Source organism: Crassostrea angulata, chromosome 8 (genome assembly GCF_025612915.1).
Source record: "Crassostrea angulata isolate pt1a10 chromosome 8, ASM2561291v2, whole genome shotgun sequence".
NCBI classification, from domain to species: domain Eukaryota; kingdom Metazoa; phylum Mollusca; class Bivalvia; order Ostreida; family Ostreidae; genus Magallana; species Magallana angulata.
Genome location: NC_069118.1, coordinates 32546106 through 32573381, shown reverse-complemented (window position 1 = coordinate 32573381; position 27276 = coordinate 32546106). Strand labels below are relative to the sequence as shown.

General features: G+C 33.6%; 2 protein-coding genes across 7 annotated transcripts; one reads left to right on the top strand and one right to left on the bottom strand.

The window, feature by feature from the left end:
* The first annotated feature begins 2229 nt into the window (after window positions 1–2229).
* On the top strand, window positions 2230–24174 carry LOC128158747 (ubiquitin-like modifier-activating enzyme 1). Of its 6 annotated transcripts, none has more exons than XM_052821700.1 (27): window positions 2230–2449; window positions 2876–2977; window positions 5032–5067; window positions 9183–9253; window positions 9622–9790; window positions 10425–10559; window positions 10843–10949; window positions 11372–11462; window positions 11783–11915; window positions 12119–12216; window positions 12397–12543; window positions 12771–12941; window positions 13209–13316; window positions 14413–14493; window positions 14729–14884; window positions 17844–18009; window positions 18301–18497; window positions 19163–19276; window positions 19548–19694; window positions 20593–20667; window positions 20797–20986; window positions 21628–21809; window positions 22191–22277; window positions 22737–22841; window positions 22940–23023; window positions 23221–23321; window positions 23670–24174. In XM_052821700.1, the coding sequence occupies exons 2-27, from the start codon at window positions 2876–2878 to the stop codon at window positions 23809–23811; spliced, it is 3195 nt and encodes a 1064-aa protein (XP_052677660.1). In that variant the 5' UTR covers window positions 2230–2449; the 3' UTR covers window positions 23812–24174. The 6 variants fall into 6 exon arrangements, with proteins under 6 accessions (XP_052677660.1, XP_052677662.1, XP_052677661.1 ...); XM_052821701.1 differs by lacking the exon at window positions 2230–2449 and adding an exon at window positions 2601–2751; XM_052821702.1 differs by lacking the exon at window positions 5032–5067.
* An 818-nt stretch (window positions 24175–24992) lies between these two features.
* On the bottom strand, window positions 24993–26955 carry LOC128158758 (uncharacterized). The gene has a single exon (XM_052821717.1). It carries the CDS (start codon window positions 26948–26950, stop codon window positions 25286–25288), a length of 1665 nt encoding a protein of 554 aa, XP_052677677.1. The 5' UTR covers window positions 26951–26955; the 3' UTR covers window positions 24993–25285.
* Window positions 26956–27276: the final 321 nt, after the last annotated feature.

Below are 27276 nucleotides of genomic sequence, written 5' to 3'. Positions count from 1 at the left end.
ATCATCCTCGATAGATGTAAATATGGTTTTGAGAAAAAGATGAATTTAATTAAAATTGAATAATCTAATAACGAAACAATTATGACGTACGATCGAGAAAAATATCATGCTGTCGTAACTACGAGATCTTTCCTCGTACTAGCGACAATTTGGTCTAAACAAAATGTTTCATTTCTGCAAATGTAAAACAAAGGTTATAAGACCAATTTATATCCGAAAATGGTCTTGTGAAATTTCTGACTCGTCAAAAGGGCAAATCAATATACAAGATTTTAAAGAAAAAATTTAGTTATGAAAATTACATTAATATATTATTGCCACATAAACTCAGAAATAAATTTAGAACCGTAAGCCACCATATCCCAATGGAGACTGGGAGATGGTACATTTATTATTATTATACTTTCATGTTTAATAATGAAATCTGATTGGTTTAGACGCAGTTGATAATCCGTTCTATTACCATCAGCGTTAGCAACACACTTAGCAACGGGTAACACAACGAATTGTTACATGCGCGTAAATCATGCGCGTATGGTTCGCCGTAGAAATCATGTCATTTCTATATAAAAGTAGTAAAAAATTCTCTAAAATTAAGACATTTAGTATAATAAAATAAATAGTGCCTGTTTGGGAGGATAACAGTTGAAATTGACACCCCTCCAAAACCATTGTCAACCTCCGCTTCGCGTCGGTTGACAATGGTTTCCTCGGGGTGCCAATTTCAACTGTTACCCTCCCAAACAGGCACTATTTATATAATATTCCTCTAAACCAAAGAGTATGTAAACTCTGTAATTCAGGTCAAATTGCTGACGAATTTCATTATATTCTTAAAAGTAAAAAGTTATTGACGTTTTAATAGACATAATTAAATATCTTGATGATAAATATAATTTAATTCTGGTTGTAAAGCGGTGTATTTGATTAGATTGAAAAAATTAGCTAAAGTTGTATAACCCGGTTTTGATCGTCACAAGACACCTTACAATTCACCAACGTCCAAAACGTATTAATCCGCTTGACGTTACGTTTGAATTTTCTTTTTTTAAAAGCCATTGAAATGTATAGTAAATTACAGAAAATTAAGAAGAGGGGGGAACAAGATAGCGCAAATGCCCATTTGGTTTCGTTGTGAAAAACAATTTCAAATTCAATTTTTTCCAACTAAATACACTTGATAATGTAATACACAATGAATTACAAGTTTACAAAAGCACACAGTCAAACTATATTAATATTTTAACCAACGATAAGAAAAAAAAATTAATTTTGAAGTTATAGTGGTATTGAACCCACAATCTAAAAACCCTATCTATTGATGTTACGTATTGTCTGGTTCTCTAACCACTGAGCAATTTCAGTACAAACCTTATTGTTAAATGCTATATATGCGACTTCAACCACGAATTTAGGCACTTGTAGTATTTTTCTAAAACGATACAAAATGACATCTTTAAAGTATAGTGGGTCATCTCTCCACGTTTTTATTGATTGAAATTGGTTTGATTTCCTTTAAACCTTATATAAACATGACAAAAATATGGACCCAAGAACCACACTGTAAAAGAAAAAGCATTGAAGTTCTAAAAATGACACTATTTGGAGGTTTTGACACGCATACGCCAGTTTAAATCAACCTAGTATTCCAAATATTTAACATATATAAATGTTATAAAACGATGTTATGGCAAATATAGTATTACATTGTTTTCAATAATTTAGGAAGAAATTATGAGATTTGTTAATATTTTAATTTAATAGCATCTAAGTATCTATCCTCAAATAGCTAGGCAGTTTACACGCCTTATTCACCCATCTTCTTGCATGTATAAGGAATGAACTCAATATCTACCCAAGTTATATTCGTATAACCTGGGTTGGAGCAATTTAGCTTCTTTATAATCTATTTTAATACGTGACACGTCTTTCGTACTTTCTCGTGCAAACCGAAAAAAGCTTACTATATATAATTAGATTAACACTGACCATTATATCTCAAACAAAGTTTGGGCAAAAAAAATGGTTGATCGACTTTCTTTTTTTATAGTGTACATGTATTTTAAGACATGCTTTGTTGTTGTTGTTAAAGTTCTGGTGAATTTTGTTGTGTTAAAACCTTGTGAACACGCGTACGTGTACAAAGAAAGAAATCGAACATTCTATAAATAGAATTCGTTCGCACATGACGTCATTGAATTTTACCCACAATCCCATCATTATAATGACATAGAAACAGGAAGTTCATTTATCAAAGATCAGAAAATAAGTTGGGAAACACCGTGTTAGTCAACGCTATAAACGAAACGTTTGTAGGAACAATTACTTACAGTGATCGCAACATTCTCACCACATTTTGTTCGAGAACATTCGTTCACCTTACTATATTAAAGTTAACCGTTGACATCAGGATACAACAACACTTTCATGTGTATTGGATTAATCTTTGGTAAGACAGGGCGTTCTAAATTTTATTAATTTCTTCTAATGATAATATTTAAATAATAACATTTATTACATATTTATCCTGATTTTAATTTGTGTTGAAAATGTTTGATCAAGGTGAATATTCGGTGCAAGAATATACAAGTCGGCGGAACGATTCTGTGTATTCCACGAATACACTCGTCATTGTTATTTTTGGATTCTCCCCCTTTCTCGCACGTGTAGTAGTCGTTCCTAGTAGCCGCCATATTTTTAGACCGATCGTACGCCTGTGATTTTTACTGGCGATTTAATAACTCATTTCAGGTTGTATTCCGAATCATTTGTAGAAATAACTTCGAGGTCTAAACGCTTGTTAATCTTACTGAGATTTTAATCGATGATTTGTCTCTTGAAGCGTGTAACACACTTTTCCTTTGTGCTTTTATAGATGTCCAATTGTACTGATTCTGAAAGTCCCCCAGCCAAGAAAGCGAGAACAGAAGCCAACGGTACACACTGTACTTCTAATTCAAGTGAAACTGAAAATTTGGTAAGTGAAGAGTAAATCTGCCGATGCATTCCAGAATTTGCAGTCTTTCACGCAGTTTTCATGAATGTTATTTTTGCCTATACCCCACTTGTCTGAAATATTTGGCAAAATGACAGGTTATCACTATAGAATCATTTGCCATTTTCACGTAAGGAAAGCAAGTGACAATTGTTACTGTGATAATTTATTCGATATTGTTGTTGCTCAAATAATGCTTACTGTACATGCAGATTTCTGACATGTGCATGCCAAATTTAATAGGGGTGCTCACAATAATGTCATGATTATTATATTTTCTTGATTTTTTGGGGGCAAAGATGCCCCTGCTATTTCAATATTTAGTAGGCCACTGTATGTGGCACAGAGTAAAATGAATGACCCTTTTAATCAAATCTGGAAGTCCAATATAAAGTATTTTAAAACTAACTCTGTGTATTAAAGTACTTTAAGTTAGTTTAAAATATGTTTCTTCATTACCCAAAATGATAAAATTTTACTAATGATAACAATAAAAGGAACTGAATTTCAGATAAACGATATCCCTCTTGCAGTTATGAATATATCAAAATTGGGATTTATTTGACAAGCAATTATGGAAAATGTTGTATATCTACCAGTATTATAAGAAGCGTTCCTTTGTTGGACCAGAATCAGGGGGAGTGTAACATTGTAATAACCCAGCATAAAATTGTCACAGCAAATTTGTTCCCCTCCCTCCAAAAAAAAAAAAATGAAAAATCCTCTCTTGAAGATTCTCCAGTAAAATAATACATCTTAATTTAGCATTTATTTATATTACTACATGCATATAAACTGTATAAATTTAGTGAAAAAAAATCCATCCATTTTAAATAAATTTTTCTAGCTCCATACAGAGCTGTTTAAAAATGTCTCAAGGAGTTTAATGTGACCATTCCGCCATATAGAGTCCAGTGGGACTTTGAATTTGTCATTGACCATGTTGACTATAAAATTTTAGTTGAAAGTCCAAGTGACCAACAAAAAAAATAAATCTTGTCCTGGAGAAACATGTATGATTTAAAAAATATTTAAAATCAAACATTTAGATTATTGTTACATTACTCGGTCTCAAGTTATCCTATTTTGCTTTCTTTTTCCCATATCCTTAAATTTTATACCTTTAGTTTTAAACATTCAGTACCATGAAAAAATCCCAATATCCCCCCCCCCCCCCCCCCTCCAGTTTGTTATGTTTCAATACACAACCGAAGAGTTTAAGACAATAAGTCTTTGGGGATTTTGCATCGCAGAGGTCTGAAACATGAAACATGTGAGAGTACCTGGATGATAACATCAAAAAATTGTGTGAGGTATATATTCCAAGTTACTTCTGAATGATTAGCAATGTAAGAAGGAAAAATGGAAACATCATAAATCTCTATTATTATGAAATCTGTTTTTGTTCTTGTGAATTTTTCCACGTGAAAAATGGTAACATGTCAATTAAAAATCTTGAATATTTTTCCCTTTCATCAATTTTGGTTGCACTTCTCTGACAGTCAGATATGTGTATTTTTGTCAAAAATTGTCAAAATGTATTTAAAAAATATTATTACTACATACCAACTATAGAAAATTGTTGTTAGTTTGAATATTTTATAGTATGTGTAATTCAGAAATAGATCTGCTTGAATTTTTTTTTTAACATCAAGTTTAAACCTGATCAACCAATTAAAACAACGGCAAATATGAACATCTGAGTGAATCATTTCTTCATTGCATGCATGGAGTCTTCCTGTGTAGGACTCGATGGAGACTGGAAATGGCAACTGGTGAATAAGAAATCAATACACTTAACATGATCAACTAACTTCTCAATGTATTAAATTCATTAAATTACTTATAGGAAGAGAGATGAGGTCTGATGTTTAATGGTCGTTAAATTCATCAGCAGTAGTTTATGGCCCAGCATCGACGACAGGCAATTTCATTTCAGTATCAACACTGAAATGAGGTGGCCTGGTTTTTGAAACTTGTGTGATATTGAATCAGGCGTTCTTCTTTTTTTATTTTCTTGTTGGATTTCAATTAAGATGGGAAACAAAGCTGACAAACCCGCCTCACAGAAGGTAATGAATTCCAGTCTGTGCTAAAAACATTGAAATTTACTCCCATCCACATTTGGATGAATTCGTTGAAAGCCATCGTCATATCTCATTGGCTGAGGATAGTAGAAGCATTTTAACAAGACCTTGGACTTTCGGTTGGACGTAGCTATCTATTTCCTGCACCAAAACAAGTAAAAAATGACGCAATTTCAAGCAAAATATACACTAATTGCATAGTCTTAACTCAAAAGCAAGACAAATCTTGTTGATTTCAAAGAGCCATGGCTGAGTGGCCAGCAATGAAATAGACAGGCCTTCGTCACATTGCTGTTTGACACAACTACCCAAAGTCCAAGCTCTTGTTAAAATGTTTCTAAAGTGACAGCAGATAAAAACATTACAATCGTAGAGTCATTATCATCAAATTTAAATATTTGATGACAACTACTGCATAGCAAGTTATCTTTGGCTGGGTATTTAAGTGCTGATTTTGGCAGGAAACATAAAGTTGCTAATAAAAGAAAAATTTGGTAAAGTACAGCTTCACATTACATGCATAAGCCTTAATTGGAGACTTATGAAGTAGAAATGATTGAAATTGTTGAAACAGCAAGTGTTCAAGTAATGATGTAACTCAATTAAAAAATAATTTACCAAATTTTAAACCCCACCAAAGTAACGAGCTATACCGTAAAATAAAATCTTTATGTGACTAAGAAATCTACAGGAACAATTTTTTTTTTTTTATATATTCCTAGAATTTAGAGGTATATATCATTTTAAGAGTTGATAAACATTTGATCAAATCTGTCACAGTTGATCAGAATCTGCTTGCTTTTTGGTACAGACTGAACTGTTTTCGGCTGTTTGGTATAATAATTATGTTTTATGTCCGAGTCTGCCGTTAAAATGTTGAAGTGTTAGCGAATCTTGGATGTCAGAACTAGCTGGACTGTCTGACCACATTCTGATTATATATATTGGAAGTAGAATTCTCCAGAGTGAGAGAACAAAGAACCAATTTAAGGAAGCTCTTCTGCCAAAGAAGATCAATATAGTCTATAAATGGCAACAACCATCCAGCCCCCTTAAAAGATATGTCCAGTATGGTCTGACAATGTGTATAGGTTTCGCTTTTATTACGATAACCTTCTTCTGTACATAACAAGCTTTTTTGGTGATTTGTCTTTTATATCTTTTATTGTACTTGGATTGCTTAAAATTTCTTTTTTACTGAACTAAAAAAAAAAAAATGAAAATTAGTGCATTAGATCGTGAAATTTTGAGTTTATACAAAATAAAAAAAAATGATACTTCCTCATTTTCCTGAAAGTAATTAAAACATGCTTTTAACATTTATTTGTATCAGTGATTAAGCATTGAGATATTTCATACGGATATTTATTCATATTCTTATGGATATTGAGATATTTCATATTGAATGGAAGCAATTGAATTTCTTGATATGCATTAAAAATCAACATGGTCGTCAAAATGATCTGTTTATTAATTTAAATTTCTTTTTTTTTGGGTGGTGGTTGCAATGAACTATGAGTCAAGTTTAACCAACCTGCACTCCTCCTTTTTGTCTTGATTACTGCATGAAGCTGTTTATCCAAGACATCATACTTTCACCGATGATCAGTGGTCGCCATTAATTTCAATAACAAAGTTGTTGCTTTGGGCACTGGGTTTGGTGTCATTCATTGATTCACCCGTGTCTGTGTTACACACCTGGTCTGCGTTTTACAAAAGATCTTACGACTTGCGACCAAATTAATGAGTGCTTATTAATCACAAACTTATCATTATTTAAATTTAATGACTGTATAAAATAATTATAGAAATTGAAATAAAGGTAAATAAATGGTTTGATATAAATTTTGTTACCCAAAGGGCATTCCATGAGACTAAAAATATTTACGACTTTGTCGTAAATTCTTTTGTAAAACGCAGCCCAGGTCTAGACAAGACACGGAGACGCACTTCTACAATTAACACACATCAGTAACAGGATCGGGGCTTGCCAATTTATCTTTATTGGCCTAATTGCAAGCATTCAGCAGTTGATCATCTTTCTTGTAGTGTTAATTAAGGGAATTTTTAAGGGTCATTTGAACTATCTCTGATTGAAATTGGATTCGTCATAAGATCAATATAAGATTTTTCTAATGTTAAGGAAATTAATAATTTTGCTGATGAGGGTTATAGGGACCCAAAGGGCAAGCATTATGCTTACTAGTTGAGGTGTGTATTAAAAAAATGAATGGAATTTGGATGTATATTGATGAGTTTTAATTAATGGTATAAATGATGTCACAACTCTCTCTCTCTATTAAACATAGATCAGTCAAATACTTTCCACTCTGCATTAAGCCAGTCATTGATCAAGATTATCTTTTAAGTTATAGGACACCAAGACTGATGAATGTGCTGAATATCTATCATGTTAACAATATTATGACATGTATAGATATGATATCACAGCTGATATTTTGTTGACATTTGATAATCTTTCTTTGAAATAGGGATGGTTTTAAACTTCCGAAAGTCCTATTTTCACTTTCACTTTGTTTCTGATTCTTGGAAATTAAAATAATTGTGGTAGTGGACTACAAGCATCACATTTCTCGGTAAAATATACACCTTCTTTGACAAACTTGCTTATTAAAAAAAAAAAAGTCTGATTATTTGGATGTTTATAGCAACTTTTTCAGTAAATTGATTTATTTTCTGTTTGCTCCTATAATATCTTTATTATATGTTTTCGTGTAATACTTTCTGTGGCGACAGCTAGAATTACATTGAAAAATGAACAGTATTTATTTTGCTCTGCATGTACACATATTCTTTTTGAAAAAAATCAATATTTCAAGTTCACTTTACCTTTCTTTAGTGTATGGCCACAAGCTTTGTTTGAGTCAACAAGCCTGTTTATTTAAAACACAATGCCATTCTTTTATTTTGGTCTCGCTTCCAACAAAATGTTGCATTGGATTTATTTTTAAGATATATCTATACCACACACGTTCATCTATTTATAGTTACATTTTGCTGTGAATATTTCTTAATATTCAGTCTTTTCTTGCTTAAATTAGTGTTTGGATTGACAAGCCTGTTTGATCAGATTTATTTTTAGATGTATTCAAGAGCATGCCTATATTTAGTTATGTTGAGTGGAGACATTTTAACATTTCCAAATATTGCTCTTATTAATCTTGTTTCCAGTTATGAATGACTGAAATCTAATCTGGTTGAGTGTTTTGATTTATAATCCTGATGTGAACATAGAATATAAAAAAAAAAAAACCCCTCAATTTAATGTATTTCAATCTTTAGAAACCAAAAATATTGTAATTACTTATTAATAATCTACATGCTCTAGCTTGTTAATGAACATTCAAGTAATCAGAAGTGTAAATGTCTTATTTTTCACTTCTAAGTATAGTTTTCCTTGCTGCATCAACATAATGCAATTATTTGATGGTATTTCACTGTGCAGTAAAATATTTTGATAGTATATATATATATATATCATTATAATCAATCATGTAATAAGATTATTTGATGATATTTATCCTTTATCAGTGCAATACAACCATTTGATGCTACATGTATCAACATATAAAACCATTTGATATGGCATAATTGATAATATTTGTATTAAGCTGGAAAGTGTTGGAGAAGGGGGGGGGGGGGGTCGATGATTATTAATAAGACCTTCTATTCTTCATGCATGTTTTGTGTTATTATGTTCTCATTTTAAATTTGTAAACCTGTCTACACATCTGCATTGGTGAAAAAAAGAATTAAATGAGGTGTAAGGAAATGAAACATGGGGTGTTCATGGTGTTGTTTCAAACTTGATGTGAAACCTAGCGTGACTGAATTATAAAAAAGAGAATTGAAAAAGTATGAAGTCATGCAGATCAAATGCCTCTGGCGTCCAAGTTATTGATGCAACACTGAAATAGGATATATACTGTAGGCATAGGATGTCAATGAGGAAGGAATTATATTTTTTCCCTCGTTGAGCTATCTCATGGTATTTAATATAGTTATATATATTTGTGTGCCACTTAACCATCATTCTCTTCTTGTTTGTATGCTGAAGTCAAATTTTTGAATTCTTTCAGATTAGTATGGCTCAAAATGGGACGCTGGACGGAAAAGGTGAAATTGACGAGAGTCTGTACTCCAGACAGCTGTAAGTATTTTTGTCATGGTAACGTTAGTACATAAATTATGTATTAATTAATAAATTAATGAAACTGTGGAATAATTCCTGAGTTCCCCAGTGTATTGTGTGCATCTGATTATGTGTGTGTCTGTGAAACAATCAATTTCATCATTCTGTGCATCTAGATCTAGTTATGTTATATGGATTATGTGTGTGTGAAACGATCAATTTCATCATTCTGTGAATTGCAATCTGTATTCCTGTTATGAAAAAACATTAAAGAAAAATATTAAATATTGAATTTATTTATTTACTTTAACATTGTGAATAAATAGAGTCTGAAATACTTTAAAAGAATTGCTTGATTTACATGATTTTTTTTTTTTTATATATAGATATGTGCTTGGACATGAAGCGATGCGAAGAATGGCCAACTCCAATGTCCTGATTGCCGGAATGAAAGGCCTGGGGGTGGAAGTGGCCAAAAATGTGGTGCTCGGAGGGGTCAAGTCGGTCACCATTCAGGACACTGAGAATGCTGGCTGGGGAGACCTTAGCTCACAGGTATGTGACGTACATGTACATTAGTTTTCCAATTTTTATACCAAGTTATGGCTTAGAAGGCTTGGAAGATTATAATAAGGTGTATTGGAAAGGACTCATTGCAAGAATTGTGTCAGTGAAATTTCCATAGATTCCTAATTAAATGAGAGGAATAAATATCTGCGTAAAATAGAGAGAAGCACCCCCTCATGGATTTTAAAATCCCACTTTTATGTTCTGAGAGTAAAGAATTTGAAGAGATAAGGATAAAAGTTCTGCATGTTCTTGTGATTTGATACAGAAAAGCGGGATCACATAACTATTACTCCTGTAAAATACAGTAAGCCTTTTGTTAGCTTAATATTGATTGGCAATTTTCTACCTACAGCATAAAAAAATTTGCTTGTACGACATAGAACAATGAGTTTGTGTAGAAGTAAGAGCTTGATATTCCATATAAGAAATGGTGTCTTAAAGAAATTTCATTCAAAAATGGCAAAGCGTGTCTTGAGAATTTGGCACCATTTACCATTAAATGAATAGGTTATTTCTGTAGTAATTACTCAATTTCCTTCTCTGAATCAATTTCCTGGATGTAAGCCCACATACTAGTCATTTTTCCTGGATGACAGCAAGCTATTTTTGGTACTTGCAGTTTTTTCTTCAAGAGAGCGACATAGGAAAGAATCGGGCAACTGTAACCGCCCCTAAACTTGGTGAGCTGAACACCTACGTACCTGTTAATGAGAGCACAGACCCCCTCAATGAGGCGTTCATCAAGGGATTTCAGGTAAGAAGTAGACACATGGCTTTCCATCCAATTATAGTATCTCCCAAGTAAAAGACCTAGAGAAAAAAAAAAGGTCTCTCGTCACAATCTACTGCATACATGTGTATAACATTGTAAATATTGGATTTTTTAAAATTTAAATGCTGTTTTAGAAACCATTTTCCGTAAAATGTCTTTGAATTTCTTAATTGTTTTTATTGAGATGTGAATTGAGGATATATTTTAATTACTCAGTTATTTTTAGCTTGAAATAATTTACTAGTCTTTATGATTTCATTTGTAGGTAGTTGTCCTGACTAACTCAAATTTGGAGGAGAAAATCCGAATTGGAGAGATCTGCCACAAGAACAACATTAAATTCATTTCTGTTGATTCCAGAGGACTGTTTGCGTAAGTTTCAATTTTGTTGGACTTTATAAGCTGATATTCGTTTATTGAATGAAATGGTTTGCCTTATTTATGTTAACCATATTTTCTGCAAGCTTTATCTCCAAGCGAATAGTTAAGATAAAAGTGCACTTAAACAATTCAAGTTCATTTTATGAAATTTACATTTCTATCAGTAAACTTCATTGAAAGAGCTCAGTTCTTTTCTTGAAAATTGTCAGGTTTTCCATAGTAAAAATTTCCATGATATTGAATTTAAAAAGGCATTCTGTATGTGATGAAAATTCAGGCAAATAATGAATACCATTGGTGTATGAAGCTCCTTGTTGGTTGTTCCTTATCAGTCATAGTCGCTATAGAAACTAGGACTGAGGCTCATTGTCTGGTTATAGTAATGTTAATGTGGGGGTTTTGATTTTTGGCAGGGAGCTGTTTTGCGACTTTGGAGATAATTTCGTGGTGAATGATGTGGATGGGGAGGAGCCCATCTCAAACATGGTGGCATCCATCACTAAGGTAAGGCAGACCCAGACAGATTAAAAAAAGACCCTATTCCTGGCTGCATGGTGGTGCAGCTGGGTTTGACATACAGTAAAAGACATTCTGATCAGGGTGAATGTTAAACACTAAATAAGTTAAAAATAATTTAAGTTAAAATTTATTGTTCCTTATTCAAACTTGACATTTTTTTTCTCATGGTGTCTGTGGAGAATGAAATAAAAATAAAAAAAAAATAAAAAAAATTCACAGCACTCTATTATGTAAAGATGAAAAAAACAACAACAAAACCGAAATTGTTCAAATGTTGCGGGCTGAACAATTTGATCTATTTTTAGGATAAAGAGGGCGTGGTCACTTGTTTGGACGAAGCCCGCCATGGATACGAGGACGGGGATCACGTCACTTTCACTGAGATACAGGGAATGACTGAGCTTAATGGGTGTAAACCAATCAAAATCAAAGTGCTAGGTAATTCTCCCTCGGTTTATTTCCTTTAAAACATTTGAATCAATTTACTTCAGAATATATGGATTTCCTACTTCACCTACACATGTATGTCGAAAAGAACAGTTTTTGATTTACTTTTGGGCTGTGCCCATTTAATATTTGGAGATACTGTAAAAAAGAAGATACATGTACGTATTAAAGAAAAAATGCTTTGTTAATTGCAGGACCGTACACGTTTAGCATTGGAGATACAAGCAAATTTTCCAACTATGAACGAGGGGGTGTTGTTTCCCAAGTCAAGACGCATAAAACAATTCACTTTGTAAGTTTATACAACTGGATAATGTGTCAGTTTATTTTCTTCCAGCTTTTTTCTATTGATTTTTTTTTTAATGTTGTTTCAAAAGTAGGGTTCATTGTTGTAACTAAGGAATTGAATTAAAAAAAAAAAATTGTCTTCCTTACAACTCATTACTGATTTTTTATTTCTTTGTGCTTTCAGAAATCCATCAAGGCTGCTATGGATGCCCCCGAGTTCCTCATGACAGACTTTGCTAAGTTTGACCGCCCCGGTCAGTTACACATTGGTTTCCAGGCTCTGTATGAATTCCAGAAACAGAAAGGACAGCTGCCTCGTAGTCGATGCAAGGTCAGTTTTAATTATATTCATAGAAACAATACTTTTATACTTCCAAATTCCAATTTTTTCTTTAAGAAACAATAACTTAAAACTTTCAAAGTCCCAATTTTTTGGGGGGTGAGTAATCAAAACTAAAAAAAATTTGCTTGTTGTTTATAGAACAGAAACCTTAGATGTTTAAGAAAGTGAATCAGTAAAATTTTGATTTTGAAGCTTTTTTCTCTCTTCTTTTTAAGGCTGATGCTGATGAATTCCTTAAAGTTGTGAAGGCCTTGAATGAGAAGTCACCAGCTAAAGCGGATGAACTGGACGAGAATGTAATGAGAGAGATGGCTTACACCTGCCGTGGAGACTTGTGTCCATTGGCAGCCATTATGGGAGGGGTGGCAGCTCAGGAGGTCATGAAGGTAAGGTCAAATGTCATATGATGATTAAAACTTTTTTTTTGTCTTGTTAATATGCATTTGATTGAAGCTATGTTCTACTATTAAAATTATTTTACATGAATCAAGAATTAGTTTAGTTTATTGAAAAAATAATACATTTAGCACATATTGGAAAAGATATTTATATAGATTCCCATTTTCTCTGCCATGTGACTGTTTAAATCCATATAAAAAATTATGATAATGAGGTGTACAGGTAATAAGATGAGTTGATGTTGTTGTTTTCAGGCCTGCTCGGGGAAGTTCCACCCAGTGTGTCAGTACATGTACTTTGATGCTTTGGAGTGTTTACCAGAAGACAAGGACACCTCTCTGACAGAGGAAAACTGTAAACCAGTAAGTAACAGTTAACTGTAGTAACCCTAAATCATTGAGTACTTGAAGTAACTAGTAAACCAGTAAGTTACTGTTGTAACCGTAAATCATTGAGTTTTTGTACAGTACCGATCAGACCCATCCTAACACCAGAGTAAATCCCAACTAAACCCTGGGTTTACTTTCAGGGCTTACTTTGGGTTTACTCTGAATTTGCTTTTTGGGTCAACTGTAGCACTGAAGTGTAAAGCAAACCCTTCATTTAACTTACAATCTTACTGTCTGTAATTCTTGCCTCTTGTATATTCCAAATACACATGTAACGTCTAATTTCAGAGTATGCTTCTGATCAGGGTTTACTATTTGTGTCCACTCTGGGTTTACCCTGGTTCCACTGTAGTAAACCCAGAGTAAACCCCGAAAGTAAACCCAGGGTTGAGTTAGGGTTTACAGTACCGATCAGACCCAACCTAACAGAAAGTAAACCCCAACTAAACCCTGGGTTTACTTTCTGGGTTTACTCTGGGTTTACTAGAGTGGACCCAGAGTAAACCCAGAGTGGACACAGAGAGTAAACCCCGATCAGAAGAATACCCTGAAAGCAGACGCTACATGTGTATTCGGAATTTACAAAGGGCAGGAATTACAGGCAGTAGGATGATAAGATAAAATACAAGTTTGTTTCACACTTCAGTGCGTATAGTTAACTCCAAAAGCAATTCTCGAGTAAACCCCGAGTACACCCAAAGTAAACCCCGAGTGGACCCAAATTTTCAAAAAGTAAACCCAGGGTTTAGTTGGGGTTTACTCTGGTGTTAGGTTGGGTCTGCTCGGTACTGTAGTAATGAGTAAACCAGTAACTGTCGTAACCATAGACCAAATATTACATGTAGTAACTAGTAAATTAGAGAGTAACTGTAAAACAGTAACTAGTAATGTAAACCACTGATTTCTAACAGTAAGTGTAAACCAGTAAGTTACTGTAAACCATTTAGCACGCCAATGGTTCAAAGAAGTTGAACATAGAATAAACAGCTCAAATTGATGCAAAATTGTCACTTTATAAGTATTTATCTATTGTCAGATTTAAAATCAAAACAATTTTTTTGACTTTCAGACCAATAGTCGATATGATGGACAGGTAGCTGTATTTGGGTCAGATTTCCAGGAGAAGATGGGAAACCTCAAATATTTCTTGGTAAGTGCTGTTGATTTCTTTTGAATAACAGATTACAGTAATTGGATGATATTATATAAGTTATTGATATAATGCATACAATGTAAATGTATATTTACAATTGTTACATCTTTGAGCAATGTGGAAACAGTTTATGATAAGACTGGTAACTTAGTTAAAGATTTTTACACATGAAGTATTCGAAGTGCTTGAATGAAGATATTTGAAGTGTAGTAATGTTAGAATTGTTTTGTAGGTGGGAGCTGGTGCCATTGGATGTGAAATGTTAAAGAACTGGGCCTTGATGGGTCTGTCTGCAGGAGAGAATGGACATATATATGTGACAGACATGGACATCATTGAGAAGTCCAACCTTAACAGACAGTTCCTGTTTAGGCCCTGGGACGTACAGGTCAGTATATATACATGCTCTGAGAGAGAGAGAGAGAGAGAGAGAGAGAGAGAGAGAGAGAGAGAGATTGTTTACAGTATGAATATAAGCTTAAAAATAAGATATCGTTGGAGTTTCATATAAGAGGCCCAGGGGCTGACAAATACATTTTTTAAGCACTTGCCCTCGGGCAAGTGGCAAGGCAAAATTTACTTGCCCTACCTCAATATCTACCAGCCCAACCAAATTCTTCATTGTGATTAAAAATAAACAATACACATACCGTACGATGGTTTTGCCCTTCACTTTAAATTTTTCCACTTTTAATACTCAGTACTCTTCATAAAATATATAGTTCTTCCTCTTGGTTTTCTCGAGAGTTTGTTAAAAAATGAACACATAACATGTTGATATTTTGTTGGATTTGTTTTAAAGGTAAAAAAACCAAACATTTTATTAACAGTTTTGGATGTTTTGATAATTTCTGTCACCTTAGGTGAATGTCCGAGATAATAGGTCACAAGCGCACACGTCTTCACGGCCATGATTTCACTTAGGCCTCTGAGGTGTTAAAAATAAAGGAAAAAAACCACGTCAAAATCCTATTGTGGTGTATAATTTTAACACCCTTAGATCATGAAGAATTTTCTAGAAAAAAGTGTGTATTATGTTCGGCAAAATACGGTACTTTCATTTTCAGTACATATGCGAAAGTTTAAAAAGTCACTTGCCCACGGGCAAGTCCCTACCGATTTTTAGCTCACCGAGACGAAGTCAAGGAGAGCTTATGCTATACCCTCGGCGTCGGCGTCAGCGTCCGGACCTGGTTAAAGTTTTTGTTGCAGGTCCTGTATCTAAGCTATTACTTGTCCTATCTTCACCAAACTTGCATGGATGATGCATCTGGACCTACTTATGGACTTGAAAGACTTGGATGCTGAATCTGGGTCCTAAATTTCAGATGCTGAAGGAGGTTAAGGTTGTTGGACCAGGTTAAAGTTTTTGTTGCAGGTGCCCTTTGATAGCAGTATCTTAGTTACTGCTGGTCTGTACTTCACCAAACTTGCATGGATGGTGTGCCTTATGATACTGATGCACCAGACAGGCTTGAGTGCTGAATCTGAGCTATAGGTTTCGGATGCTGGAGGAGGTTAAGGTTTTTGGAGCAGGTTAAAGTTTTTGTTGCAGGTGCCCATTGATAGCAATATCTAAGTTACTACTGGTCCTAACTTCACCAAACTTGTATGGATGGTGCGTCTTATGATACTGATGCACCTGACAAGCTTGAATGCTGAATCTGAGCAATAGGTTTCGGATGCTGGAGGAGGTTAAGGTTTTAAGAGCTGGTTAGATAAAGTTTTTGAAACAGGTGCCCTCTGATGATGATATCTTAGTTATTACTTGTCCTTACTTCACCAGACTTCCATGGATGGTGTGTCTTATGATACAAATGCACCTGATGGGCTTGAATGCTGAATCTGAGCCATAGGTTTCGGATGCTGGATGAGGTTTAGTTTTTTGGAACAGGTCACATGTTTTATAGATGATAGCTTGCATAGTTGATTTAACTTTATTATAAATTAAATGCAGAGGTTGCTTCAGAAGCAGAGCCTGATCTCCATTATCAAGGATGCTAAAGAAATCTCCTACCTCACTCAAACCAGCTCGATAGATAGATGTGTTTGTTGATAAATGATATAACATGATTCCTATGATAAAGTATTGTATGATATGAAACAATATTGTTTGATATGATACAATATGATATCATATGTTATATTATAAAAAGTTATACAATAGTATATAATATTGTATCAATTTTTTTGATATTTTATGATGTGCTTATGTATCATGATATTGTTATGTATAGTATTGTATATTATGATACAATATTGTATAATATTATATTGTATTCTTAATTTATTATTTTATCACATGATACAATTACATAAGATATTGCAAAATATTATATTGTATCCTATGATACAATATTGTATATTCTATAATATTGTATCATACAATATTGTATAATATGATATTGGTTTCAGTAATATAGAATTATATCACATGAAATTGTATTATATGATATTGTAATATTATATAATATTGTATCATACGATATTGTATGATATGATATTGGTTTATATGATATATTATCATATCACATGAAATTGTATTATATGATATTGTAATATATTTTATTGTGTCATATGATGTAATAATATGTATAATATAATAATGTATTTTATAATATTTTACCATATCACATAATATTGTATCATTTGATAAGATACAATGTTGGAATCAAATTATATTGTATTATATGATATAATATCATATAATGTATTAAATATGTTTCAGTGTCATTCAATACAATATCATTCTATATTATACAATATAATATCATGTTTCAGTGTTATGATGTATTATGTAATATCATATTGTAATATGATACTATATTGTATTATATTTTATGATATTGTATTATGTGATCAAATACAATAAGGTATAACACAATACAATGTCATATCATACGTTACAATATCAAATCTCATTATTGTTTATTGCGGTATTTTATTTATTATATGATATGTATTATATTAGAAATATGACATGATGCAATATTTAATTTTATATCATTGTATTGATTAACATATGAACATATGATTATCATAAAAATTTTTATCAGATAATATACGATATTTTGTCAAAACAGAATCCATGAATATCCAAGATCATAAAGTATGATTTTCATATAAAATAATAAAGGTGGTCTTATGAAGGTGATGTCTCATAAGGGTGATGCTCCGTCTCGGTGAGCTTAGTAATCTATGATTACCTATGTTTTACTTGCCCGATCGGAAAAACCACGGGTGTCGGGCAATCGGATTTTTCAGCCCCTGAGGCCCATACCAATAGGAGATGTATTACTATTAGATTGCTCATTATACTTTTATTTATCCACGAAATTTTGTTTTAGAAACCTAAATCCTCAACAGCAGCCTGTGCTGCCAAACACATGAATCCCTACATAAACATCACCTCCCAGGAAAACAGGGTGGGGCCCGATACAGAGAACATCTACACTGACGATTTCTTTGAGAAGCTGGATGGTGTGGCTAATGCCCTCGACAATGTGGATGCAAGTGAGTTTCTTGTTTTAAATTTTTATTTTAAACAAAATTGTTTACAAAGAACATAAATGGTACGATAATATTTCAGCAAACACCTGGTACTGTAATATTTCAGCAAACACCGTTGATTTAAGAATTTTAAAAAGAATTTAGATGATTTAATATTCATGCATCAACAGTACATGTGTATATGAAAAAAATATTAAAATGCTTATGAACATTTAATAAAAACTGCATAATGCATAATTTAGTACAGTATGTTGTATTGAATAATAATCAATATGGGCTTGTTTTATTGCCCAGGATTGTACATGGACAGGAGATGTGTGTATTACAACAAGCCCCTGCTGGAATCAGGGACCCTGGGCACCAAGGGCAACGTACAGGTGGTCATTCCCAAACTGACCGAGTCTTACTCCTCCTCACAGGACCCTCCCGAGAAATCCATTCCTATCTGTACCCTCAAGAACTTCCCCAACGCCATCGAACACACACTACAGGTAGGGAATTCCTTTAGAGATCCCCAGACCTGTCAAGTTTCTGTTGGAAGTCTAAGGATTGTGTGTAGAGTGCTTAGTTCAAGGTTGAGAGAACTTGATAAAAGGAAAAACCTATAAATATTAGATTTTTTAGAAGAAAAAAAATTTGTTGTGCTAAAATTATGAGAAAATGAGACTAAAAAGGTTATTTTTTATTTTGTAACTTGATGAAGCTCCTCAATGTCATTGAAACTACATTATTTTTGTAATAATTTTTTTTTTTAAAAGAGTGAATGTTCATGTGTGTATTTACCACAATGCATGTACAAATTTGATATTTTGAAGCATGAAGTTGTGAAAGATCAAAACCTTCTAAACATGCAAAAATCTACAAATTGTTCCGCTGCTAATGCAATGCTATTCAAACAAGGTCTTTCAATTAATTCTGTGAGTCAATTCACAATAACGGTAATTACATATTTTCAATGCAGTGTACATACAGTACTCGCAATGATGATGTCACTCAAGTTGGGAACCACATCAGGATAATATACACCAATATACCAAATTTGGCCAATCTATACTTTTTTCAAAAATTTCCATAGAATATGGCTTAATTGCTGCCCTATTAGTTAAACTCTTAGATATATTATCCCTTTAATACTGTATAATTTGTGTTTTTGCAGTGGGCCAGAGACCAGTTTGAGGGACTGTTCATCCAGCCAGTAGAGGGCGCCCTTCAATATGCCACAGATCCTAAATTCCTGGAGAGGACTGCCAAACTCCCAGGCACACAGCCAGTAAGTCAAAACCAGGGGCATTTGTGATTTTCGTCCATTGAACATTAAAATTATCTTCATGTGCACAAGCCAATGTTGCATGAATATGCAAATAATCTCAGTTTCTTCCAACAGAAAATGGGGATACATTGAAGAATTTGTGCCCTTTTTTCTTCCATAAAGGGTATCAATCGCCCTATTCATAATGAAATTTCTCCATGTTGTAATAAATATCCAATATAGTAGTATTTTTTTGTGTGATTAACGTTTGGTTTGCCTTGTGTACATATAGGTGGAGACACTACAAGGAATTAAGAAGGCCATCGTTGACGAGAGACCAACCAGTTTCCAGGACTGCGTGACTTTTGCCAGGAATCTGTTCCAGGAGAACTATAATAACAACATTCGTCAGCTTCTGTTCAACTTCCCTCCTGATCAGGTCTGTGTTGTTGATAGTGATTTATACACAGCTATTTCTTTTTATTGAATTGTCTTTATGCATGTACATGTACACTTATGAAAATCCATTGTCAGCTTATAATCTGATGGAAACTAAATTGCATAACAATCCTTCATAATAAAACTTAGGAAAAATTAGCATAATTGAAGAATGGGAGGGGGACAGAAAAGTTCCTGAAATTGTCATCTTAAGGTCAGACAACACGTTCCTCGAGAATCTTTTTTGTATCTCCTCGTAATAAAGAGTTCCAATAAAAAAATTTAATTTTATAATTACTTTAAAAACGATCAAAATTTATTAATAATTGGTTATATGTCCAGATGGTCGAGTGGTTAGAACCGTGGACGCTCACTGCCAGAAGCTGGTTCTAAAGGTCGTGAGTTCAAAGCCCCGCCCCGGCGGAGATATAGTTCTATTATAGTGAATTTTGCTGTGCTGTAGATGTATTTATTTTTATATCAGCAATTCAAGTGTATTTTCAAGAAGATTATATAGAAAAATGCATACTCTAGTATTTTGCAGAAATGCCTGGTAAGGTACCCTAATTTTTTGCAAGAAAGCTTGTCAAAGTAGTTGTAAACCATTAACAAATTCCTAGAAAAAGTTATCTAAAATTGAGCAACGTGTCGTCTGACCTTAAGGATATGTCATGTGGAAATGGCATTAGAGAGCGTTTGTGTAACCTTGATGTTAATAACAGGAAAGATTTGTGTGAATTTTAAGAGCTAAAATAAACAAATTAAGTATAGTACATAATGATGTATGGTTATTTTTTTATTATCAAATCCTCTACAAACTTAATAGAATAGTGTTAAGAGTTTTGTCATAAATAATAGAAAGGTAGAATAACTTGTGTTTGGTTGATTTTTTTGATCAGGTCACAAGTTCCGGAGCTCCATTTTGGTCTGGTCCAAAAAGATGTCCGCATCCACTGGAGTTTGATGTAAATAATGTAAGTTCAGTCTGTGATCTTCCTCTAACTATTATTTTGTATCTTAATTGAATTGTCAGTAATGTTTACCCTGCAATTCGATTCTCTGCAGGAAATAATCTTTGTCTTATTTTGTCCTCTTTATTGCAGACCACCCATTTCGACTATGTTATGTCTGTAGCTAATCTCAGGGCTCAAATGTATGGCATCAAACAAGTTCGGGATCCAAAGGCTATCTGTGATATGGTGTCAAAGGTCAAAGTGCCCGAGTTTAAACCTAGGTCAGGGATAAAGATTGAAGTGACTGATGCTGAAATGGAAAGAAACCAAGGAAACCTAGGTTTGTTGACAAAATCTGTTGTGTGTGTTGCAAACTCCTTGTGATAGATAAAGGATTTTTTAAAAATATTTTTTCCCCACGTTTACACGAACATGCCTGTATTTTTGGAATTTAAAGAAAAAAGATATTGCTTAAAATGATTTGATCTATTGTTTCTATGATGAAATAGATTTATTTCAGTCATTTTAACCCAAATACAGTAAAACACAGTTATAGCGAACACACTTATAATGAATTGAGACTTACAGCGAAGTGATTTTCACTCCCCGGGACTATATTACATGTTGTTAACTTGACGGATATGACGAATTACGCTTATAACGAAGCAAAATCGCCCGTCCCTGGTACTTCGTTATAACTGTGTTTTACTGTACATAATGGACAGCATCTTTTCACATTTATGCCCCCAGAGATGTAACAATAGGGTGTATTTTTTTAAACCTCCTCTTTGCATGCTTTTGAAAAAACCCAACAAACCAGGTCTTAAATTGAACATCAAGGTCAAAGATGAATGGTCGAATTTAAGATCATTCATCTAGTTAATGGTCAAATTTTTCACATTTGCTTACTATAGAAGGGATACTTTTTCATGAATTTTAAAGAGGCTTGGAGAAATTGTATAATTCATTTTCCAAATGCAGATGTTGATGCTGTGGAAAATCTACAAAAGGACTTGCCCCCTGTGGAGAAAGTAAAGGCCATGAAATTAGTTCCTATCGAGTTTGAGAAAGATGATGATACTAATTTCCACATGGACTTTATCGTGGCTGCTTCCAATTTGAGAGCCGAGAACTATGACATTCCACCAGCAGATCGACACAAGGTATACTGAGGGGAATTAATGAGTTAAAAGTAGATATGGTTGATTCATATGTATATATACACACAGTTAATGCAAAGTGTACATGTTAGTCAGTTCTTTAGATACTTGACATTAATGAAATGTCTGAAGCATATGTAAGCATCCAACTGTATGTGACAAATGTATTAAGTCTATATATACATGTACATATCATTAGGCTGTTTTGATTGGGTCTTGTTGCATGTGGATTTTGGGGTTGGACCGATCTTAAGATTTTTATATACCACTTACTAAAGAAAGATATATGCTGTTTATCAAATGATCAAGAATGATATGTACAACAGCCTAATTTCAAAAACAAAATTTAAAGAAAACTAATTTGTTTTCCATTCAATGTTTCAGAGTAAGTTGATTGCTGGAAAGATCATCCCAGCCATTGCTACCACCACAGCACTCATCACAGGCCTAGTGGCTGTAGAACTCATCAAGGTATGTCTGGTCGTGAAGGGATCATAGCCACTTGTGCTTTGAGTGCAGGTTATGTTTTATGGCATAAATTGTTCATGTACCTGTTCATTTTGATTTTGTTTGAGCTATGTTAGCTAGGGAAAGGTTTGTGTCATTTTCCAAGGGAACACAATTCCAAGGATATTCATGCTCAGATCTGGAGGGAGACTAAATATAAAAAATAAACATTTGATAATAAAAAGGAGGGGGCCCGGCTTTAACTTTTGAGCATTTTGATAAATGTAAAAATTTTATTTAGTAAAATTTTCTTTTGTTGGGGGGGGGGGGGGGGGGGGGGGAATAAGTAAATCCACCATCTCCCCTGGAAAAAATCCTGGATCCACACCTGATCAAAAATATTTCGGCATGCATATGTTGTAAAACTTGTCATTCGATGTATGGTTATTACCACTTTTACAATATTAAAGTTCTCTTTTACAGCTTGTACAAGGACATAATAAATTAGAAAGCTACAAGAATGGATTTGTAAATCTGGCCTTGCCCTTCTTTGCTTTCTCAGAACCAATAGCAGCACCCAAGAACAAGGTAATGAATTCAATCAGAACTTTAAAAATTGTGATATGCCTCTGTGTGCTCTTTCTCAAATGCATGTGTATGTATATGTTTGTACTTTATTATTTTAGTATTATGACACTTACTTCACATTATGGGACCGATTTGAAGTTCAAGGAGAGATGACCCTACAGGAATTTTTAGATTATTTCCAGGTAAACAAGTCTGTTATTATTAGATAAATATATGGACCCGTGATTGTCTGTCAAAGCTGGAATTAATTTCATATATCCAGAAATGAGCGTTCTTTAAACATTTTGTTGGCTGTCAATAGATAGTATTGGACTCTGTGACTCTGGGTCAGAAATTTTGATGTCACCTTGATAATAATGATGTGTGTATACCTTTGTAGAAAGAATACAAGCTGGAGATCACCATGTTATCACAGGGCGTGTCCATGTTGTACTCATTCTTCATGCCCCCTGCCAAACGACAGGAGCGACTGGGACTACCGTAAGTTAATCATGTTTTTGTGTTCTGAATTATTCACACAAATATTCTCAAGACAAAAATAATGAACTTATAGAGATTTCGGTGAAACTGGATGTTTATAGCTCAGAGTAGATGGGGGTATTCTTGTATCATGACTAGTTTTAAGAAATTTTGTTTAGTAAAATGAACTATTTTAACAAACATTCAATTCATTATACATTATACTACAGTTCTGGGCTTGTGTCAGAAGAATCAATTGACATGCAATAATATCTCAAGCAATGATAGTAAGATAAACTTTATTTTTACTTCATATATGAACATTTTTATGCATTCTTACTTTTATCAAAATGATGTTTTGAATTGCAGATTATCAGAAGTAGTTAAAAGAGTCTCCAAGAAGAAGATTCCTAGTCACGTGAAAGCTTTAGTGCTGGAGCTGTGCTGTAATGATACGGAGGGAGAGGATGTAGAAGTTCCGTACGTTAAATATAATCTACCACAGTCGTAATGTAAACACTGCCCTAGAGACCGCAATAGGTATCCCCACGAGTGGTGACCAGACACTGGACATTCTCATATTGAGAGACTTATCAACAAACAAACAGTCGGACAAACGGATGACTGATGCACAGTCAGTGAAGTGCAATGAACATAATTACAAAGATTTTTCTTCTTTTTGACTGTTGTATATTTGTATTTCTCAATGATGTAATATTAACTTGTGTAAAGGAAAACAAAGCAAACAATAATTTGATTGTCTTACTATAGTATTCTCTGTACACAGACAGGTTTGGTAGTGTGCATAATAATTTATTCTGTCTTTATGAAACTTTAAAAAAAATAAATGAATAGAATCATAAAAGTTTAACAAGTTGTTTATTCTTGAATAACTTTGTTTTTAACAAGTATTCTAATATGGACTGTGAATCTTACCATTAAGAAGGTGGATTGGGGTTTTTAGCTGACATTAACTTAAAGTTCAAATGAGAATTTCTGATCACCTATTATCCGTCCATCCATCCGTAAACTTTTCAAAGAGATGGTTAAATTATAATGCAGAGTTTGTAATATGATTGATCGGAACATTTCTACAATCTGATTAAAATTGGATCCTTGATCCGCTCCTCGTGTTGCGACAGTAGAAAAACAAGGAGTGGATCGAGGATCTGATTTTAATCAGGTTGAACATTTCTTATGGGTTTTTTTTCGAATGAGTTTATTATGATACCCACTTTTTAAACTGATTTTAAAAATTGATTTCATTATCATAATGGTACCTACTGCAATATTAAATGAAAATACAATAATACATGTATGCATACATACAAGAGTTGAAGTACAGCAAAGAATTTTCCTATGACCAGTTAACACAATAAAAGAAATGCCCCAAATTACATAACCTCTGCTCGAAACATACAAAGCAATGTTTTTCTTGTACTTTTAACAGCTATTAAAACAGTTATATATGTTTCAGAAGTGTTCTATCAATACTTATAAACGGTCCCTGTCAATTTAAGCCCTTAAAATATTTTTTATTTATAATTTATAAATAATTAATATATTATGATAATATATAACTTATACATATACATGTACATGTATGTACATGTAATACCAGCATATTGTTTGTATAGGACTGAGCAACATGCGAAATCTACTTCTATCTTGGTAATTGACATGACACTGATGATCATGACACTTGTCAATTTATTTGATAAGGTACAACAGGTGTATATAACATGCAAACAATGCTCAAATGCTACTTACTTCAACTAATGGAATTGGATTAGAGATTTTTTTTTTTTATTGAAAATAGAATTAATAATATAATGAACGAATAGAATTTATGAATCCATCAGTATATAAAGGAAAGCAAAATATAAAACTATTTCATAGAAAATGCTAACAATGAAATTCAATATACACGTCAGAAAAAGGCCACTTTTGTTTGATTTTCATCACATTTTTATAATTGATGATGTCTACTTTAGATATTTGACTTTCTTTACATTGCCTTTGAAGAACTCGCACATAAACAGATTGTCATTATTGTCCACACATAAACCATTAGGATTCTTCAGATCGCAGTTATCAATGAAACGGAGAAACTGTCCATTCTGATCCAGAATGTGGATACAAAGGTTGCTCCAGTCTGCTGTTAGGATACGACACTGACTGTCTGTTGTGATACCCCAGGGTGTAAATGGTTTGTTCCTGGTAACTGAGGGATGACCAGTGTACCTCCATCTGAGTTTCCCGTCCTGATTAACCACCACTACTGCACCAGCCTCATAGTCAGCTACACAGATGTCATGGTTTCTGTTCTCAGTGATGTATTTAATATTGTTATTCCCTGAGTACAAAGGTTTATCTTCATCATCAAATTGAATGGTTTGTTTCTCTGTAGATCCTGAGTAACGGACAACTTTGGATTGAGTTTCATCAACACTATGCATGGTAACCAGGAGATCACCAGTAGAGGTGAAACACAGGTTAACAGGCTTCCATCCCTGTAATCTGATCAACTCTTCTATCTGTCCATTCTTTACTATGTTTACTGTCCTTTTTGGCCCGTCAGCGTACAATAGATCCCCATTACTGTCTACAGCTATATCATTAGGCCAATTTCCTGATTTTGTTTTGATTGTTTGGAGGAGTGAACCTTTAATGTTGAAGCATTTGATATCATTGGTCTGTCCACTCGTCCAAATCCTGTCCTCATTAAGACAGGTAACACTGCGTAGTTTTTCATGCCCAGTCTGTATTGTGGCAACAAGCTCTGGTTCATCCATTAGTTCTCTGACTGAAGTTTTGGGTTGGTTTAGTGACAAAACATTTTCTTCTGTAGCAGTAGATAATGGGGTGATCTGTCCAAACAAACTATACAGCTTCTCACGGTCTATTGGTTTTGGAATGAATGTTGGCAGTGATACCTGAACCTTGGGTGGAAGCTTGCTGAACTCTCTAATCTTAGAGCAGTATTCAATGGTTGAAGATACTTCAGTGGATTTCTCGATTTTCCTGATGGTCTGTAATGTTTCTTTTATGAGAGACTGTATTTGTTTGATTTCATTTAAGTGTTTCTGTAAAATGTCTCTGTGTTTCTCTTTTATCTCGCTGATTTCAGTTTTCATTTTCTTGATGACGATGTCGATTTCTCTGTGCCATTGCTCTCCTTGTTTGGACATTGTTGTTGTAAGTTTCTCATATCCTCCATCCAGGTTGGCAAGCTGATTTTCCAAGTCGAGTGCAATTTCTTCATACTTAGGGGAAATATGATTCTCAAAGTCTTTTGTGTCTCTTTTAATAACTCCTTTCTTTGTCTTGTAAACTTCTGTAACTTCTACAAAGCTATGTCCCTTGTGCTGCTTAGATGCAGTACAGGAAGAACAAACAAAAATGTTTCCGCAATCCTCACACTGAAAATCACAATTCTTGTTTGGATGTATTTCACATGTTGGATAAATGAGGGTTGATCTTCGTTCCTTAAAAGGGACTATTTTATGTTTGTCGTATCCATCTGAGATGTGTTTGCCTATACATGGCGTGCAGAGGTTGAAATGACAAAAGTCACAGTAGCTGTGTACTATGGCGGTCTCACAAAGGTCACATCGGGGTACATCCTGGGCACTGGAATGAGGATCCATGGTTGTTAAATTTCTATAAAAAAAATATGTAATACTTATATTTTTTTTGTTCAGTTATAAAAAGAAAAGGATTTTAATGTTTTCTAAATTCTCAGACACTGTCACAGCGAAGAACTGATTTTGTATATGTAACATTATTTCAATTTAGATTTCTCTATAAAATTCACACATTTAAATGACTAAAATTACCCCCACCCCTTCTGAATATTTTTTCAGCTGGAAATTATTGGACAGTTTTCAAAACTTTTTAAATCATTTAAAAATAACTCAAACTGATATTGTTGCGTTTGATTATCTATACCTAATTTAGGGAGTTTGATAAAATT

Excerpts from the sequence above, each read along its gene's own strand:
- LOC128158747 (XM_052821700.1), top strand. The coding sequence starts at position 2,876 with ATGTCCAATTGTACTGATTCTGAAAGTCCCCCAGCCAAGAAAGCGAGA. Across the intron at positions 9,791-10,424 it reads GGGGAGACCTTAGCTCACAG|TTTTTTCTTCAAGAGAGCGA; the intron begins GTATGTGACGTA and ends TGGTACTTGCAG. Across the intron at positions 20,668-20,796 it reads TGGAGTTTGATGTAAATAAT|ACCACCCATTTCGACTATGT; the intron begins GTAAGTTCAGTC and ends TCTTTATTGCAG.
- LOC128158758 (XM_052821717.1), bottom strand. The coding sequence starts at position 26,950 with ATGGATCCTCATTCCAGTGCCCAGGATGTACCCCGATGTGACCTTTGT.